At 39.9% G+C, this 18,674-nt stretch overlaps 1 protein-coding gene across 1 annotated transcript; it reads left to right on the top strand.

Moving 5' to 3' along the window:
• The first annotated feature begins 130 nt into the window (after positions 1 to 130).
• Positions 131 to 18,305, top strand: CRNKL1 (crooked neck pre-mRNA splicing factor 1). Its single transcript, XM_010369116.2, has 14 exons — positions 131 to 235; positions 1,882 to 2,034; positions 3,057 to 3,148; positions 3,974 to 4,132; positions 4,537 to 4,703; positions 6,973 to 7,151; positions 8,801 to 8,971; positions 10,142 to 10,333; positions 11,031 to 11,090; positions 11,889 to 11,969; positions 12,855 to 13,094; positions 14,234 to 14,335; positions 15,123 to 15,371; positions 16,328 to 18,305. Exons 1-14 carry the CDS (start codon positions 185 to 187, stop codon positions 16,493 to 16,495), a joined length of 2,064 nt encoding a protein of 687 aa, XP_010367418.1. The 5' UTR covers positions 131 to 184; the 3' UTR covers positions 16,496 to 18,305.
• The last annotated feature ends 369 nt before the right edge of the window (positions 18,306 to 18,674 follow it).

Consider the following 18,674-nt stretch of genomic DNA (forward strand, 5'->3'; position numbering starts at 1 on the left):
ATGGAAACGATGCCACGTCCGTCACGGCGCATGCGAGAGGTCAAAGGTCAGCCCGGCGAGTTCCGCTTTCGCTTCCGGGATCTTGTTTGTTGTCGGAGAGCTTTGTGGTTTCGGTGAGCTCTCAGACCCCGGATTCCTAGCTTCCGTGCGGGGGACAGGTGCCCCGACGTCCGCTGCTGCAGACATGGCGGCCTCCACCGCGGCCGGGAAACAGCGGATTCCCAAAGTGGCCAAGGTAGGCGATCGCGAGGGGCCTTGTGGGAGGTGGCCCAGGAGAGTGGCATCCCTCAGCCGTGGGGGTGCCCCGGGCGGGAGACAGTGTTCCCGCCGGGGAGAAGGCTCACCCTGAGAGATGGAGAGGAAGGGTCAGCTGGTGGTGGGGCGCGGGCTCTTGTCCTCGCGGAGCACGATGGGGTGATTTTGCTGGGAGGAGGAGTGGAGTGGTTCAGTGAAGATTTACTGACCCAGGCACTCACTGCACTGGGCGCTGGGAAGCTACGCTCGGACGCTGGCCAGAAACAGTACTGAAAACACGAGTGTGTGTATGAAGAAGACCTTGCCAGACGTTACTGAGAGGCAAAGTAGAATATGCCATGGGCGTGAATAAGGGGGTCGTATGAAGGGTTCCTGAAAGTAAATTTTGCTGAAGAAATGACCTTTAAGCTGAGACTTGAAGACTGAATAGGAGTTAGCCCAGCTGACAGCGAAGAGCGAGAGTAGACGGCAGGAGTAGTATAGTATCCTAAGTTAATTAAACAGTAGATTTACTATCTGGTATTTCCCTCGATAGCTGATACTTACGAAGTGCTTAATATGTGGCAGACTTTGTCTGAAGCCTTTACAGATATCCTCCCTCCAGTCTTTCTTGAGCCCAGATGACTCTCTTGAACTGGACCTTTACATAACTATTTGTCTGACTCGCAAAAGTAATGCATATAGAGCAAGTAACACTGTGTCTGGCACTTAGTGCTTATTAAATATGAGCTGTCACCATTATCATTACTCCACACGTGGCATTAAATAACAATTTTTATAATTCAGCTACATACATTTTTATTGGGCATCACCGGTCCAATGGAAATACAGTGCATGCCACATACGAAATTTTAAATTTTCTCATATCTACATTAAGAAGTAAAAGCAAAGCAAAAAAAAGTGACATTAATTTTGATAATATATATTTTATTTGAACTAATGTATCCAAAATACTGTCATTTCAACATGTAATTGGTATAAAAACTGTGAGAGAGTTTGTTCTTTTTTTCATACTCCATCTTCAAAACCAGTGTGTATTTTACATTTACACACCTCAATTTGTGCTCACCACGTGTGACTCATAGCTACTGTGTTGGACAGCACAGCTCTAAGCTACGTTAGACTGTAAGCTTCTAAGACCTCAAGAAACTTACAGTCTCATGATGGGAACTTATTGAATATTGCCTTTGACTTGAGGTTCCGTGAAAAACCATACCCACTTTTCCACCAGGGGCATTAAATAAGTTGAAGAATTCTGCAAATGCAGGTTGTAATGCTATTAATAAAATGTGCTAAACATCTTGATAAACCCTCTGGTCAGAATTTTACCTAGACGGCCTCAAAGTTTATTATTATACTCATCTAAAAGGGAAAACTTGGTATTATTTTTGCTGCCTTTTTCTCTTGAGACTTTTACCTGTGGCTTTGTAGTAGATACCATGAATAAGAGAGAAAACATAGTATTTTTTTTTCTTTTCAGTCTCATGGAGGAATGGGAACATGTCATACAAAGAGAGCATCTTGTGATAATACTAATGAAGTTCATATCCTAAAAAATGTATGTTTGTTTCTTAAACCTTGTGTGAAGAGCATCTACTAAAAATAGAAATGTCTTGTTCTTAAAAGGTGAAAAACAAAGCCCCGGCTGAGGTACAGATAACTGCTGAACAACTCTTAAGAGAGGCTAAAGAAAGAGAACTTGAGCTTCTTCCACCTCCCCCTCAACAGAAGATCACAGATGAAGAAGAATTAAATGATTATAAACTAAGGAAAAGGAAGGTCAGTCAGTGTGATATCTTTCAGTCCAGTAATTGTTAAGAGTGTATCGGTCAGAGTTTGAAAAGCTGGTTGGATTCTGTAGGGCAAGATGAAGTTAGTGTTCCTAGACACATGAATAATGTCCTTCTGGTTACCAGATAACAGCATTTTTCTGAACTATGTAAAATATGCCTTCAGTTGTCTGGTTAGAGTATAAAACAATCGAATCTGCATAATTTTTGGTGCTGAATCAAAAATGGGTGGCAGTTTAGCAGGTGAAACAATAGACAACTGGAAGGAGGGTATGCTTAGTAAGGCTGGACTGTGTACTTCTGTCTATACCACCTTCTGTGTTAAGAAATGAGATCTGGCCGGGCACTGTGGCTCATGCCTGTAATCCCAGCACTTTGGGAGGCCAAGGTGGGCTGATCACCTGAGGTCAGGAGTTTGAGACCAGCCTAACCAAAATGGTGAAACCCCGTCTTTACTAAAAATACAAAAATTAGCCGGGCGTGGTGGCAGGTGCCTGTAATCCTAGCTATTCAGGAGGCTGACATGAGAATCGTAGGAACTCAGGACGCAGAGTCTGCAGTGAGCCGAGATCATGCCACTGCACTCCAACCTGGGCGACAGAGCGAGACTTTGTCTCAAAAAAAAAGGAAAAGAAAGGAAAAGGAATTGAGATCTGCAATAGGACTATGAGAAGACTTTGGGATCTGATTTGACCTCTTCACTCTAGAACGTGGGACTGTTTTAAAGCATGAATTCTGTTATATATGAAATTCTGAACATTACCAGAGGACTTACAGGTAATAGTCAAAAACATTTTTTATTAGGGACAAGCATAGACTATTTTAAAGTATCAGTTAGTTGACTGTAACCTTCTGTAGTGGATTTCTTATTCCTCAAGGATTCCAGGATGTAATTTCTCTTAAATATGAACAAAATGAATAACCAGTTTAGTATAAGACTTAAAATAGACCAAGGGTGCTGTCATTTTTAGTCATTTGCCCTTTGACTTGACCCTTTTTGCCTTCTTCCAGACTTTTGAAGATAACATAAGGAAAAACAGGACTGTAATTAGTAACTGGATAAAATACGCACAATGGGAAGAAAGCCTAAAGGAGATTCAGAGGTAAAATTGCTGAGAGTATAGTTTTGTATATAATGATTCATAGGTTAACAGATACCAAAAAGAAAAGAAGAGAAAGTTAAAGCACAGATAAAAGATTGTGCCTCAGGTAGAAATTTTCAACTATGGTTCCATGAAACCCTAGGGTTCCCTTGAGGGCCTCAGGAGCACTGGGGTAGAATAGTCCTGGAGGGAGGGGCGGGAGAGACTTTACAGATAGATCTTGTCAGCTGTAGCTAAAGTAGCACAATTTCGTCTGCTTTCTATATATTGGGTTTTTTTTTTTTTTTTTAATGTTTAGCTGAAAACCAATGGCCAAAAAAATAAAAATTGCAATCTGGCCCTTCTTGTTGTGGAGCTTTCTGCATTCTCCCCTCATACCTCCTTCCCCCCTGCGCCTGTGTACATGCCACTCCCTGAATATATCATGTCTCCTTATTGTGAGGCTTGGCTGTTCTCCTTACCTGGAAAGAGCACCCCCTCCCCACCAACCTTAATTTCCTGGTAAATGGAACTTTCCTCAAGTTCTCATTTCTAGAGTTACCTACTACTTAGCCTTTGCCACCAGACATTTTCATTTCTTCCTCTCTGCTTCCTGTGCAGATCTTGACTATAACATAAATCACATTGCATTATAATTGCATGTATGTCTTTCTAGAAGACTTTGTGAGGTACTTGAGAGCATTATATCTTTTCATCATCTTATGCCCAGAACCTGGCTCATGATAGACACGTAATAAAACATCAGGGCATTCCAGATAGTGTGAAATAACCGCTGCATGTGTTGTGTGCACTACTTTTGATGCCCTGCAAATCTTGCTTCTTAAGGGCTCGATCCATATACGAGCGTGCTTTAGATGTAGACTATCGAAATATTACACTCTGGCTGAAATATGCAGAAATGGAGATGAAGAATCGCCAAGTCAACCATGCTCGAAATATCTGGGACCGGGCCATAACAACGCTGCCTCGAGTCAATCAGTTCTGGTAAGTTTCTGATAAAGCAGCCTTTTATACACTAGAGAAGTTCCACATTTTCTGTATTTATTTTATTTACATGATGATAGTTTAATTTTACATCCTACTTTTTCTTTAAACATAAAAGCTTTTTAATGTCCCATAGTCAGTTAAGTCATAATTGTGATGTTCTACAGCTATGTAATCAAAACTAAAATTTTGATTGCAATCTTTTGTTCATAAGCTTCTTGTTGAACTAGCAACTTTTAATAAAACATCTTTTTTTCCAATGGTTCACCCTTTTTCAGATTTATATTTCAATAACAAAACATGTTCAATTTAACCTTTAAGAAAGATAAAATCTTAAATCTTCCTCCCATTCAACAGTGGGAGAACTAAACCACAGCAGATCTTTTCGGGTGATTTTGTTAAAGGTACAAGTACACATACATGGAGGAAATGTTGGGAAACATTGCCGGTGCCCGGCAGGTGTTTGAGCGCTGGATGGAGTGGCAGCCTGAGGAGCAAGCCTGGCACTCCTACATCAACTTTGAACTGAGATACAAAGAGGTGGATCGGGCCCGCACCATTTATGAGCGATATATCCTTTGGACAAGAACTGTGTGGTGCCATGATTGTCCTGGATGCTGCTGCTCCTGTAGAGATGTCTCATGGTCAGGACACATAGTCGTTGACATCAGACTAGAAGTCAAGAATGCCAGTTTATCAGTTTCCCTATGTTTTGTAGGGAAAGAGATTGGTCAGAATGAAAATTTGTGATCTGGGTAATTAGTCTTTTCTAGTGAGAGTTTGGGTTTATTTTATTGTAGTGCTGAAAACTAATGTTTCCTCGTGGAAAGCGATATTCCTGGGGGATTGTTTCCAGGACATCAAGGAGATGCCAAAATCAGTGATGCTTAAGTCCCTGATATAAAATGATGTAGTATTTGCATGTAACCTATGCATAGCTTTCAATATAATTTAAATAATCTCTGGATTACTTATACCTAATGTGATGTGAATGTTATGTAAATAATTGTTATTCTGTGTATTTTAAGGTATAATAACCAAAAAAACTACACATGTTCAGTATAGAAGCACTTTTTTCTCGCGAATACTTTATCTCAGGTTGGTTGAATCCACAGATATGGAACCCGTGGCTGGAGGACTAACTGTACTAAGGTTCTGGCTGCCATTGCCAGTCCTGTTTTTCCAAGGTTTGTGTTGGTCATTGCTACCGTTACTGGAGTTCATCAAAGGTTTACTGTTTATTGGCTGTGTGGCTCCAGTGAGTCATTTAACTCCTTTGAGTCTTCGTGTCCTCTTCTTAAAAACAAGAATAAAAACACCTTTCTTGGGCTGTTGTGAAGATTAAATGATACACATGAAAGCACTTTTAGAAACTGAAGTACAGTCATTCCTCATTATTCACAGATTCCATATTTGCAAAATCACATATTTGCTAAAATTTATTTGTAACCCCCAAAATCAGTAATTGTGGCACTTTCACAGTCTTTTGTGGACATGCACACAGCATGAAGTCCAACAAGGCGAGGCTCTGCCTTCTGGGCTTAACCTCGTATAACCATGCCCAGAGCTTGGAGACAGGAAGGGCCAGTGCCATGTAGTGCAAGGAGCTCCGGCCCTGGGGCCAGTTGGGGAGTTTGAATCTGTCAGTGGGGCAGCCTCAGTCTAATCACTTAACATTTCTGAATCACTTTTCTTACAAAATAATGAAGATAGAATCTGCTAGGATGAGTTCTTTTTAGGATTTAAGATAGTCATGAATGTGAGATTGTATATATACATGTTTCCCCTGGGCGCAGTGGTTCAGTACTCAATAATTAAGTGTTTGCAGTGACTAAATAGAACATAACTACCACAAATAATGAGAACCAACTTTACAATGCAGTATTAAGATCTTTTTATTTTTTTACTCTTCTCTCTTTAGGTGGCAGTGTTAAGATCTTAATTATGTCTAGTAATTTTAATATTATTAGTTTGACAAAAGCTTTTACAGTACTTGCTGTGTGCCAGGCATTATTCTAAGTACTTTACAAATATTGTGGTTTAATCCTCATAACAACCTTGTAGTGTAGGAACTTCTCCATCCTACAGATGAGGGAGCTGAGGCACGAGAGATTAAGTAGCGTGACTAGGTTCTCACAGGTGCTGATGGGAATAGAATGTGAACCTGGAGAGCAGCTTCAGAACTGATGCTCTTAACTTCTTTACCATATTTGAATGTATTACTACTTTGGAAATTAATGATTTATTCAAGGAAGATAGATTAAAATGGCAATTCAAAACTCTGCTTTGACTCTAGTTAACAGTTTGCTTTTTATAACATTTTTTCTTAATTATTAGTTCAAGTATTAATATTTTAATATAATCGGTGCCATTTATTGAACAGACCATTATTGACTACTTACAGTGCTATGTTCTTTTGGCCAGAAACGGTGCTAAGGGCTTTACATACATTTTCTCATTTAAAGCTGGCAGTAATCCAGTGAGGCTGGCATTGTATTTCCCTGTTTACAAATGAAATAGCTGAGACTTTGACAAGTTTGGTGACTTATCCAAGATCACATGGTTGGTAACCTGGGTTGAAATCTGTCTTTGCTTCAAAACTCAAGTTTGTACCCACGACTAAAATCTTAACTAAGCACTGGAGGAAAATAGAGATGAATAGGCGTGGCCCTGCTCCCACGGAAGCCACTGTTTAGTTCTACGCTTTTGTGTGTGTTTTATTCCCCTAGAGTTGTAGTTTGAATTGTTGGGGTTTCCAGGCTTTGGTATGGTTTTGGTGTTTACTTGCCATTTTTTTAAGCCATGCTGTTTTGCCTGGTATTTCCTTAATTCCCTTGCACTTGTCCTCGTGCACCCTGATGTTAAGAACTGGATCAAGTATGCCCGCTTTGAAGAAAAACATGCTTATTTTGCCCACGCACGGAAAGTGTATGAGAGAGCTGTGGAATTCTTTGGAGATGAACATATGGATGAGCACCTGTATGTCGCCTTTGCCAAGTTTGAAGAAAATCAGAAAGAGGTAAGTATACTTAACTTCATTATACTGTGAAACAGCAAAGATTACATTTTGTGCATGATGAGTTCATTTCCATTTTTTCTTACTGACATATCCCTGGAGAAGATGTTTTCAAAATGCAAAAAACACAACTTCTCACAGAGAACAGCGTATATATGTGACTAAGCTACAGATGGGAGCTGATTATAGATTGTATTAAACCTGTCTTCATTTTATTGTGCTTTGTTTGAAAATTAAGTCTTTTAGTCTGAATGCCCGTAAACTGAGAGCTAGTCTTTTAGCATCCTGAGTAAAGGACTTAACAGATAATAAATGTGGGAAACAAAAAGCATAAAGCCCCAGAACAGAAAACAAAATTTAGAATGGAAATAGAGATTGCCCTACAAATAAGATAGTTCTTTTTTTCCCTTGTTCCTATGAAAATAGCTCAAATATTGAGAGGCTGAGGCAGGAGAATCGCTTGAGGCCAGGAGTTTGAGACCAGCCTGGGCAACATAGTGAGACCCTGTCTCTAAAAAAAAAAATTGAGTGGGCATAGTGGCGCACACCTACAGTCCCAGCTACTTGGGAAGCTGAGGCAGGAGTGTCACCTGAGCCTAGGGGTTTGAGACTACAGTGAGCTATGGTCGTGCCGTTGCACTCTAGCCTGGGTGACAGAGCAAGACCCCATTTCTTAAAAAAAAAAAAAAAGAAAAAAAGGGCAGTTCAAATAATACAGAATTGAGATCCATCCAAATACAGGTTTGAGCATTCCCAGTCTGAAAATCTGAAACTCAAAATGTGAAACTTGTTGAATGCTGACATGACACTCGAAGGAAATGTTCATTGGAATGTTTCAGACTTTGGGTTTTTGGATTAGGGATGCTGAACCAGTAAGTATAATGCAAATATTCCAAAACTGGGAAAACATCCCAAATCCAACACACGTCTGGTACCAAATATTTCAGACAAGAGATACTCAACCTATACAAGGTCTTGCATAGACCATGCTGGGGAGTTTAGATTCTGTTCGGGCCAGCAGGAAGCATTAAAAGGTTTTAAGTGGACAGTGATTGGATATGATTTATATTTTAAAGAGAGCCTCTGGCTAATTCATGGAGAATATATGGGGGTGGATGGCAGAACCAGGGGAGACTAGTGAGGAGACTTTTGAAGTGGTCCAGGTAAACAATGGAGCTTGATGGCTGGGGCCTGGGGACGAGCGAAGGGCTGTGTGGAAGAGATTGAAATGGCAGGGCATGTTGCAAGAGTGAATATGGAGAATGAGGGAAAAAGAGGAATTGAGGATCACCTGAAGGCTTTGGCATGAGCAAGTATGTGACTGTAGGTTAGGCCTTGCCTACTAAGGTTGGGAAGATGGGGAGAGTCCCAGGTTGAGTGGGCAGGAAACAAGCTCAGTTTTGGACCTGTTTGAGATGTGCAGTAGACATCCAATGGGCAGTGTTAGGTAGACAGTATTAAATGTGGAGCCCAAAGCCGGATACTGGTCCATCCTGACAGCGATACCTTCAACAAAAGCTAGAAAAGCATCTTACTCAGGACATGATGAGGCCTCAAAATACATAGGTAATATTTTGGTACATTTACTCTCCTACTTGTGACTGGCATGAGAATATTGTGTTATAGAAGGTAATCATCCTGTCTGCATTTAGTTTGAAAGGGTACGAGTGATTTACAAGTATGCCCTGGACAGAATTTCAAAACAAGATGCCCAAGAACTCTTTAAAAATTATACCATCTTTGAGAAGAAGTTTGGTGATAGGCGGGGTATTGAAGATATCATCGTGAGCAAACGGAGATTCCAGTACGAAGAAGAAGTAAAGGTGAGCACTGGTGTGGATGGTCAACTCTGCAGATAACCCAAGATGTGCTCATCAATACTAGCAACACTAAAATGAATCATAGGAAGTTAGCACTACCAGTGATTACTTTCTTGATGATGTGCCTGTGATCAATTGGCAGCTATTTCGGACAAGTAGGAATAAACAAGGCTGATAGAAAAGGCAAGCAAACAACACTTGGATTTGCTCTGCCACTTACATGTTGTAAGTTATTTTGTTGATTGCTGACTGTGTATAGAGCTGGAGCAAAAGAAATGTGGACTCCATTCGAGCTCGTTGTTGGAAGAAGGTGGAAGAGTCAGAGATTGGTCCAAAAACCTGTTTTGCACATCACCTTTGAGCTTAACTGCCTGAACAAAAGATGTATGCTAGACAGGGTTCCATTGGCGTCTCTTTTTCTGTAATGTACTATTTTGATTTCAATTCAAAGAGAATAGCATTTTCCTTCAGTATTCTGCTAGTATTTAAAAATACTCTTGCTTAAAAATTAGCCGGGCGTGGTGGTGGGTACCTGTAGTCCCAGCTACATGGGAGGCTGAGGCAGGAGAATGGCATGAACCCGGGAGGTGGAGCTTGCAGTGAGCCGAGATTGCGCCACTGCATTCCAGCCTGGGCGACAGAGCCAGACTCCATCTCAAAAATAAAAATAAAAAAAAATAAAAAATACTCTTGCTTAGTCAAGTTAATTAAGACACCTCCAAGCAAAGGACTAAGTCTGTTATTAAATGTGGTGGTAGATTAGCAAGATATGTGAAAGATGAATTACTGTTAATTGGAAAAGCAAGTTTAACAATTGTGAGCATGATATAATTCTATTGTTGTTACAGACATAATGATACATAGTTATACATATTTAAGCAAATGCATTGGTAAGAATAGGCATCTAATTATTGACTATCATGAGAGTGATGACTATAGATGAAGGGATCCTTGCTGTGGGACACCTGGCCAGTAATCTATCCTCTGTATTCCTGTTTCTTTTCTATTTATGCTCTCAGGGATGGTGTTTTTAAAATGAGAAAAGATGTAAAATTTAGAAGAAAAGGTGCTAAAATATAGAAAGTCGGCCTGATGCCTTTTTTCAGCTTGCTTAACCTGGCAAGTGCAGCTCTTGGTTTTGTTTTTTATTTATTAAACTGGTTGTCTTTCTAGGCGAATCCACACAATTATGATGCATGGTTTGATTACTTGCGCTTGGTAGAAAGTGATGCAGAAGCTGAAGCCGTGAGAGAAGTCTATGAAAGGGCCATTGCCAATGTTCCACCCATTCAGGAGAAGAGGCACTGGAAGCGCTACATTTATCTTTGGATCAACTATGCACTTTATGAAGAATTGGAGGCAAAGGTGAAAAAACAGAATTATGTGTCAGCTGTTAATGGTTTCCTCTCCTCTGTATTCACAGCTCACCTATTGTGGATATTTATAATTCTTGAAACAAGGAAATTTAGTTTTAAATTTTTATAGGCTTCTGTTCAAGCCATACAGTTATATGCTCACTCTGCAACATTTTAAACTCTCTTTTCTTGTTACGGCCACACGTGAGGGGCTTTTCTTATTTTGGTTTGATTTTTACTTGAGGCACAAGAAGATATCACTTGGAACTTGAAAGAGAACAGTGAACCAGCCCTTAGTTTAATTAAATATAGTTCCCTCGATTTGCTCATTAATAGGGGTAATTATGGCTAGATGATGCATTTTTGCTTTTAGGAAAAATCAAGTGGCATTTTCAGAAATCATTTGTATTAACCTTCTGGGTTTGATCTGAGACTACGAAATGTCTTTGTTTCTTTCTGCCGTCAGGCAAAAAGGCTTTCTACAAAGAAGGGCTTAGAGTTCGGTGTGTTGTTGGTGATTCTTAAACTGAAGTTTCATGGCTGTTCATACTTTAGATCATAAATCAGGGTTTGCAAGTAACAACTTGTGAAACATACTCAGTTTTGGGGATGTACATTTTTACTAGTATCAGTAAAATTAGTAACTAGTAAAATGAGTGTTAGCAGCAGACTTCAGTATTTTGTGAAAATTTCTTATCCTAATACAGGATCCTGAGAGGACAAGACAGGTGTATCAAGCCTCTTTGGAGCTAATTCCTCACAAAAAGGTACGTTTCCTCTAAAGTGTTCCATTTCAAACAGGTCAGAATCCTCTTCTGTTACTTGTGAAGTAATTCAGTGAAATAATATTGATTGATAAAATACTTCCCTGACCCACCATGGACAACATAAATAAAACTGAGATATGCGCCTTGCCTCTGAAAACAGCTCAGAGTCTAGATCGGAGGACTACCTGCATTGACAAACAAAAGAAATTCAAAGAAGGCTAGGTAATTTGAATAGTCTGAGTGGAAGGAGAAAGATTTCCATGCAGAGAGCACACAACATGTGTCGGGGACACAGAGGCAGATTTGTTGGTAACAGTGAGTGTGTGCATGCCCAGATCAATGTGCCCCTTGTGTAGATGGTTGAGATGTTACCTCTGCCTTATTTCCCAGCACGAGAAACAAAACGTGTTTCCTTCTGTAGAAGTGTTGACAGAGTTACTTTTCAGAATAGAGGTAGGACATTTTGCCCACATACAAGCATGCCTACAAAACAAAGTCTGTTCTGAGTAGAGGCTACCGTGCCGTGCAGTACAGTACAGTATTTGGATCATGATTCTGAGGAGAGGCTACCATGCCAGGCAGTACAGTACAGTATCTGGATCATGGGATGTGGGTTTCTAGCTTTTGTGAAATGAATGTGGTCTTTTTTGCTTATAAATAAGCAGAGTACATTCCTCTTACTCTGAAGTTTTAGAGAAATAGAATTACCAATGGCCTTGGTTAATTTAAATTTACTTTAATTCAATTTAATTTGGATAAGGCTTTTAAGCTAGATATTTTTGTGCTTTTGTTTTCTAGTTCACATTTGCCAAAATGTGGATACTGTATGCACAGTTTGAAATACGACAGAAGAATCTGTCATTAGCCAGAAGAGCATTGGTAAGTAAAGAAAGGATCAAGATGTCTGATTAAGTTCTATGAGAAAGAAATTAAAGTCTTGGTGCTTGGAAGTTTACAATTCCTACTTTAAAAAGTGACAGAAGTATTATACCTTTATAGCCTGGGACATGTTAGAAAACATGCGTCCTCTGTAAAAACCCTGACTAATAATGCGTAAATTATTATTATTACCTGAGGCAAATTACATTCTGTTTCAATATTGGAAACTTCCCTAGCTACCAGTTACTAGATCTTTCCACAGACTAGAATTGGTAATCTGATCCTGTGCAAGCTTTTTGGTGTATTAAATGCACTTTTAATTGTTCTACTTTTTTTTTTTCCTTTCCTGTTTGTTTGGTTTTTTTTTTTTTTTTTTTTGAGACAGGGTGTTTGTTTGGTTTTTTTTTTTTTTTTTTTTTTTTGAGACAGGGTCTTGCTCTGTTCCGCAAGCTGGAATGCAGTGGCGCCATCTTGGCTTACTGCAAACTCTGCCTCCTGGGCTGAAATAATCCTCCCACACTGGCCTCTCAGAATGCTGGGATTACAGGCATGAGCCACCATGCCTTGTCCTTTTTATTTATAGGAGGTGTTATGCATCTGACATCCATATTCCCTGGGAGATCCTGAGAAACTTTCAAATCTTATTTTATTTAGTTGCCCAAACAATTCTGGAACACTGCCTCTTGCTGAATGAATTAGAGGAGTTTCCTTCAGCCTTTTGTCAAGAACCAGTAAACATTGTGATACCACAGAGGGAAAGAACGGTAGGCCATGTTGACTTTGCAAGATTCTTCCTCAGCACAGAACAGCCTCTAGGGCAGTGCAATAGCTGCACACATTGAATCCACTACAGTATCACAGTGGTCTGGTTATTTTATTTTCCAGGGAACTTCCATAGGCAAATGTCCAAAAAACAAATTATTTAAAGTTTACATAGAGTTGGAGCTACAGCTTCGAGAATTTGACAGATGCCGGAAGCTTTATGAAAAGTTCCTGGAATTTGGACCTGAAAATTGTACCTCGTGGATTAAATTTGCTGAATTAGAGACAATCCTTGGTGATATTGACAGAGCACGGGCAATCTATGAATTAGCCATCAGTCAGCCACGTTTAGACATGCCAGAGGTGAGCATCTCAAGTCAAATACCATTTTGTTTAAGATACTTGTTTAGTCTTACTTTAGATGACCATCTAAATGTGGGTGTATTTTAGAGTATAAAGATGATCTAGCTAACTTAGTCTCTTCTACTCAGATTAGGCTTGTATGTGGAAAGGTGGCTCTCAGGGACAGGGGAAGTAGATACCAGAACACAGTAGACATCCAGGATGATGCCCAGGATGAATTGGGATATCATGGGGGTGGGTGATGCCCCTTCTCCAACAGGGAAGCCTAAAGGGGCTGGGGAAGACGCCAGGCAAAGAAGCAGCCAGCAGGCTGGCCCACCTGGAGAATAAGGGGGATGGAGGTGGGAACACATATCCCTGTATTCTCTAAACCAGGCTGTCCTCGCAACTACTGTTGTCACTGTCCTGAAAGTCCTCGCCTGCCTTCAGTAGTTAAGCTTGACCCACAAGGTAGCACCAAACTACAGCTAGGACCGATTTGAATCTCACAGGAGCCGTAGAACTCACCCAGTTGTTTTGTTAATCTCATGCACTAACATGACCCCGCATTTAATAGTTTGGCCCCCTGACTGCATTAAGGCAGAGCTTTGGGTATCACTGAGTTTGTCAGTTGTCCTCGGCTCCTCCACCAGACTGCCAGCTCTCGGGTGTCCAGGTCACGGTTTATTCATCCTTATGCCCTGCCAGGCTGCACCGAGCCAGTGCTCACCTGTTCAGTGAATGCTTGTTGCATTGAACTTTCATAATAACAAGGAGTGTACAGTAGAAGTAAGAACATACATACTGGCTAACCTGGGCCTATTTTCTCTCCGGAAGCTCAACTGCATGTGGCTGGAATATGAAAGAGTACCTGGGAGATGCTTGGCAAGTTTCTCAGCTCTTGATAAGTCAACCATTTGAAAAACTGTTATTCCAAAGAGAGTCTCTAAGACTGAATCCAAGGCCCTTTTTCTGTAATCTGAAATTCTAGCCAAGTTTTGGCCAGCTTATAGATACCAATGTTATTTGTCTTATCCACATGTGTTCTTTAGTTGTTCTGTAAAACTCCTATGTTCCTAGATGATACTTAAGCTGTGCTTTGGCTGGGGGCATGCTGCTTTGCAAATGTCAAGACTGACCAATTTACTTGTCGTTCTTAGGTGCTTTGGAAATCATATATTGATTTTGAAATTGAGCAGGAAGAAACGGGAAGAACACGAAACCTTTACCGACGGCTGCTTCAAAGGACGCAGCATGTCAAGGTACCTTTTGCTTTGTGGATGGTCTTTCATTTTGCTTGAGTCAGCAGTCCCGAAGAAAATACTGTGTTTCTGTGTTTTAAGTGTTTGGGTTTTTTTTGTTTTTTGTTTTGTTTTGTTTTGTTTTGTTTTAAATGACTTCCGTGCTTCTTAAGAGAAACGTGAGTCTCAGAGGACTTTCAAATGTTAAGTTTATACCAGGTCATTGTTTATGTTGCATGTGGATAGCTTGGGTATCACAAGATTGAAAAAAAGGTAAACTCTTTTTTTTTTTTTTTTTTTGAGACAGTCGCACTCTGTCACTAGGCTGGAAGGCAGTGGCGCAATCTTGGCTCACTGCAACCTCCGCCTCGCGGGTTCAAGCAATTCTCCTGCCTCAGCCTCCGGAGTAGCTGGGAGTAGAAGTGTGCGCCATCACGCCCAAACTAATTTTTCTATTTTTAGTAGAGACGGGGTCACCTGTTGGCCAGGATGGTCTCGATCTCTTGACCTTGTGATCTGCCCGCCTCAGCCTCCCAAAGTGCTGGAATTACAGGCGTGAGCCACTGCACCTGGCCAAGTTAAACTCTTTTCAAGAGTTTAAAACGATGTCAGACATTTAACTGTAGAATGTAGAATGACATATTTTCAGTGTTTATATTGAAGCATATATTCATTGTTTTAATCTGTGAAACACTAGTAATGAACACATCTTTCTGATGTCATTAACTGGGAATTCGCTTTATTATTACTACAATATTGTCTTCTGAGTGACATGGCTAATTTGGTTCAATAATAACTTTTTTTAAAGGTATGGATCAGCTTTGCTCAGTTTGAGTTGTCTTCAGGAAAAGAAGGAAGTTTGGCTAAATGCAGACAAATTTATGAAGAAGCTAACAAAACCATGCGAAACTGTGAAGAAAAGGAAGAGAGACTTATGCTGCTGGAATCTTGGCGAAGTTTTGAAGAGGAATTTGGAACAGCTTCAGATAAGGAGAGAGTAGACAAACTCATGCCAGAGAAAGTCAAGAAGAGAAGAAAGGTCCAGACGGACGATGGGGTAAGATCTCTGCCCTGGGACTGTTCATCTCACGTCACATGAGTAGAAACACATCTGACTTTGAAATGTGGACTTTTAAGTGGCATATGTACGATCTTAGAATGGAAGCAGACCACCTGGAGTAGGAGATGGTTGCAATCTGGCTGTTATGGAAACACGGGGTAGAGCATATGGTCCAGTCAGAGGTGGAGAATGAGAAGGGGTTGGCAAAGGTGTTTTGGTGACGGTTGAGTCTGGGAACTTCATGAAGTGTGATATTTTTAGAGCATTAAACAGGAAGTCAGTGTGGAGGAAGACAGAAGTGATCTTTCAGATAGCAGCCTATCCAGAGAAGGCTTGTAGGCGATAAGAAGGAGTTTGGTGGGAGTCAGTGAAGGCTGTTTTGCATAAAATGACGTGACCAGATTGCTAGCATCTCATACTGGTAGACTCAAGGGGTTTAGACTAGAGAAAGAAGACCCATCAGGAAGCAGGTTTTGTAAGGTGAGCAAGACATGGAAGCTGGAACTAGAACAGGGCCACAGGGCCTGTTAGAACAGTATTTGGAAAGTGAAATCAGTGACTGATAGGAGGTGAGGATGGGAGGGTAGGGAGTTGAAAAAATAATGCACAGATGTATGACTTTTGCTACTGGATGGATATTATGTAAAAATCGTTAAACATTTTCTTAAACGTAAGACTGCACAATGTATTTGGAGACCCTGAACATCTTGGTTGGCTGTAGAAGAGCTATGCTTAGATTTTTAGAATTTTTTTCTACCACTTTAGTTCTCACTGAGCTACAGTTGCTGCTTACTCACTCCCAGTCTTTCAGACCCAACCCTTGTTCTTTCTGTAGTAGACTGATGTTGTTTTGTAAAATGGAGGTAATCCTTCAGATTTCCAGTAAAAAATCATTCTGATATGTGAGTGTATCACCCATGTTTGCTTATCTTTTCATTGTTTTATTTCTGTAGTCTGATGCAGGCTGGGAAGAATACTTTGATTACATCTTTCCAGAAGATGCTGCCAACCAACCTAACCTCAAACTCCTGGCCATGGCCAAACTGTGGAAGAAACAGCAGCAGGAAAAGGAGGATGCTGAGCACCATCCAGATGAGGACGTCAATGAGAGTGAATCCTAATCTTTTTTCATATTGACAAATGTTTTGTTATTTTTATAAATTTATTGTTTGGAACGCTTGTGACTCCTGGAAGTTCTTATATATTTCACCAGTAAGAAATTGATTGGTATCTTTGATAGCTACTTTTTAAGTTATTTTTTAAATGCTCTTGGGTTAGCTAGGGGTGGGGATTGCAAGTAAAGGACTTTTTTAACTGCTGGATTTCTTTTCCCAACTGAGTCCAAACTTTTCTAATGTCTGTCCACATCATGCATTAGAAAATGTAATTAAGGTAACATTCTACAGTAACTTTTCATGTCATAACCATAAAGATAGTTTATGCATTCATCTGAAATGTATAACTTTTTCATGTCTTCAGAGTCACAGACTTGAGTTCATTTCCCAGCTCTGCCACTCGTGATTATATAACTTAATTTTCATTTTCCTCATTCACAAAATGGGCCAATACTTTGACAACTCATTTTGAAAAAAGGAATATACCTGGTGGGTGCATAGTAAGTGCTCAGTAAAGTGTTTGTTCTAAGCCACTTTTAAAAATAGTTTCATTCCTTGTAGAATTAAATATGAGTGGATTAATTTACCTTACCTTATTACTAGTTGCCAGTTACATTAAGTGCTTTTTAGAACATTATTTGGAAAAAAATTTGCAGTGATTCTATTTCTGAACAAGGTTCAGAAAACATTGTTTACCAAGAGGAATTTAGTCTAATTTCAGTTAGGCACTCATCAGTTCTCCAGAGTGGTTGAGTTTGTAATAGCTTGTTTAAAGAATAATGGCTTGTTTACATGTGTGCTATGAAAAATGATGTCCCATGTTCACACAAATTTGGGAAAATCTGGACTAAGACTTAAGTCTCGCTAATCAAATCGCTTTACAGTTAGGCTTCTGTACATTATGTATCTCCGGTAGCAATGTTGCCATATTATTTCCCAAACTTAGTGGACAATGGAGTAATTTCTACCTAGAGTACCAGTAAACATCTCCCAGTGTGCTGTAGTAGGAAATGTCTACTCCTCACTGCTGACATGTTAAACTTACTCTTGGTTTAGAGCACGTGTAGAAACACCTAAGGTAGCTCTATGTTAAATAATGAAGAGTAGCACAAGAATGAATATATTTGCTGATATGTTGCTCACATTCTCAAGCAAAAATTTGACTACATTAACCGATCTGAGAGTTTTCCTTTAACCTGGACTGTGTTTCTCAAGCATATTTTTTCTTTGTTCACTGCCCAAGGACTAGAACTATATTTTTAAGGTTGTTTTCCCCTAAAAGGACCTTAGTAAGCAAATTGATTATTAAATGTGCACGTCTCATTCACCCAAGGAATAAAGCTACTTCGTAATGTTACTAAATTTTATCTTGAAAATAACATACAGTGTTTAAGGACAGAAGAAAATAGGACTGTTGAGATAAAAGGCAAATCTGTTTTCATCCTGACTGCTTTAGTCACTGGACCAGCATCAGCTGCTACGGTGTCAGATCACATCTCGAGTAGAGGTCTGCCTAGTGAGTGAGCAGGAGAACATCATCTTAATGAGGCCTTTGGTTCATCCAGTCAGGGAGTGAGATGAAAACAGGTCAGCATGCAAGTGACTTAATCACAGTCTTCCTAGAATTACCTGTTTATGTTGCATGTATGCATAAGAAAAAAATGCTGTCATGTTCCCAAGGTAGAATTGTAATAAGCATGTGCCAGTGTGAAAGCTGGAAGGGAAAAAGCTATTCTCTAACAGGAGAACATAAAGATTCACTTCTCTCCCACCCTCAACTCCACCAAAATAAATCCTTTCAATAGTAAAAGTTTAATAATTTCTTGTGGGTTTTTCTTTAGTTAAGTCTTTCACTAACTGGATATTGTCACATATTACAGAGGATGACACTACACATAAAATACATGGTTGGCCTATACCTATGCTATAGTTATATGACCTTTCTTTAGGAATTATGTTCTTTTTCCTCTCTAAAAAAAAAATAACCTCAACAGTTTTTGTTTTTTTGGTTTTTTAGAAAGGCAGCATTTAAGTAAAGCATTGTGAAGAGGAGAAAAGATCTAGGCCTAACAGTGTAACAGTATGAACGCAGATGACTGGGAAGAATTGACTACGCGATAAGAAGGGCGCTTTTTAAGTATGCTGGGCAGTGATTGCTTCAAGTGCGCATTTTTAAAATGTTATG

The sequence above is a fragment of the Rhinopithecus roxellana genome, chromosome 13 (genome assembly GCF_007565055.1).
Source record: "Rhinopithecus roxellana isolate Shanxi Qingling chromosome 13, ASM756505v1, whole genome shotgun sequence".
Classification (NCBI taxonomy): Eukaryota; Metazoa; Chordata; class Mammalia; order Primates; family Cercopithecidae; genus Rhinopithecus; species Rhinopithecus roxellana.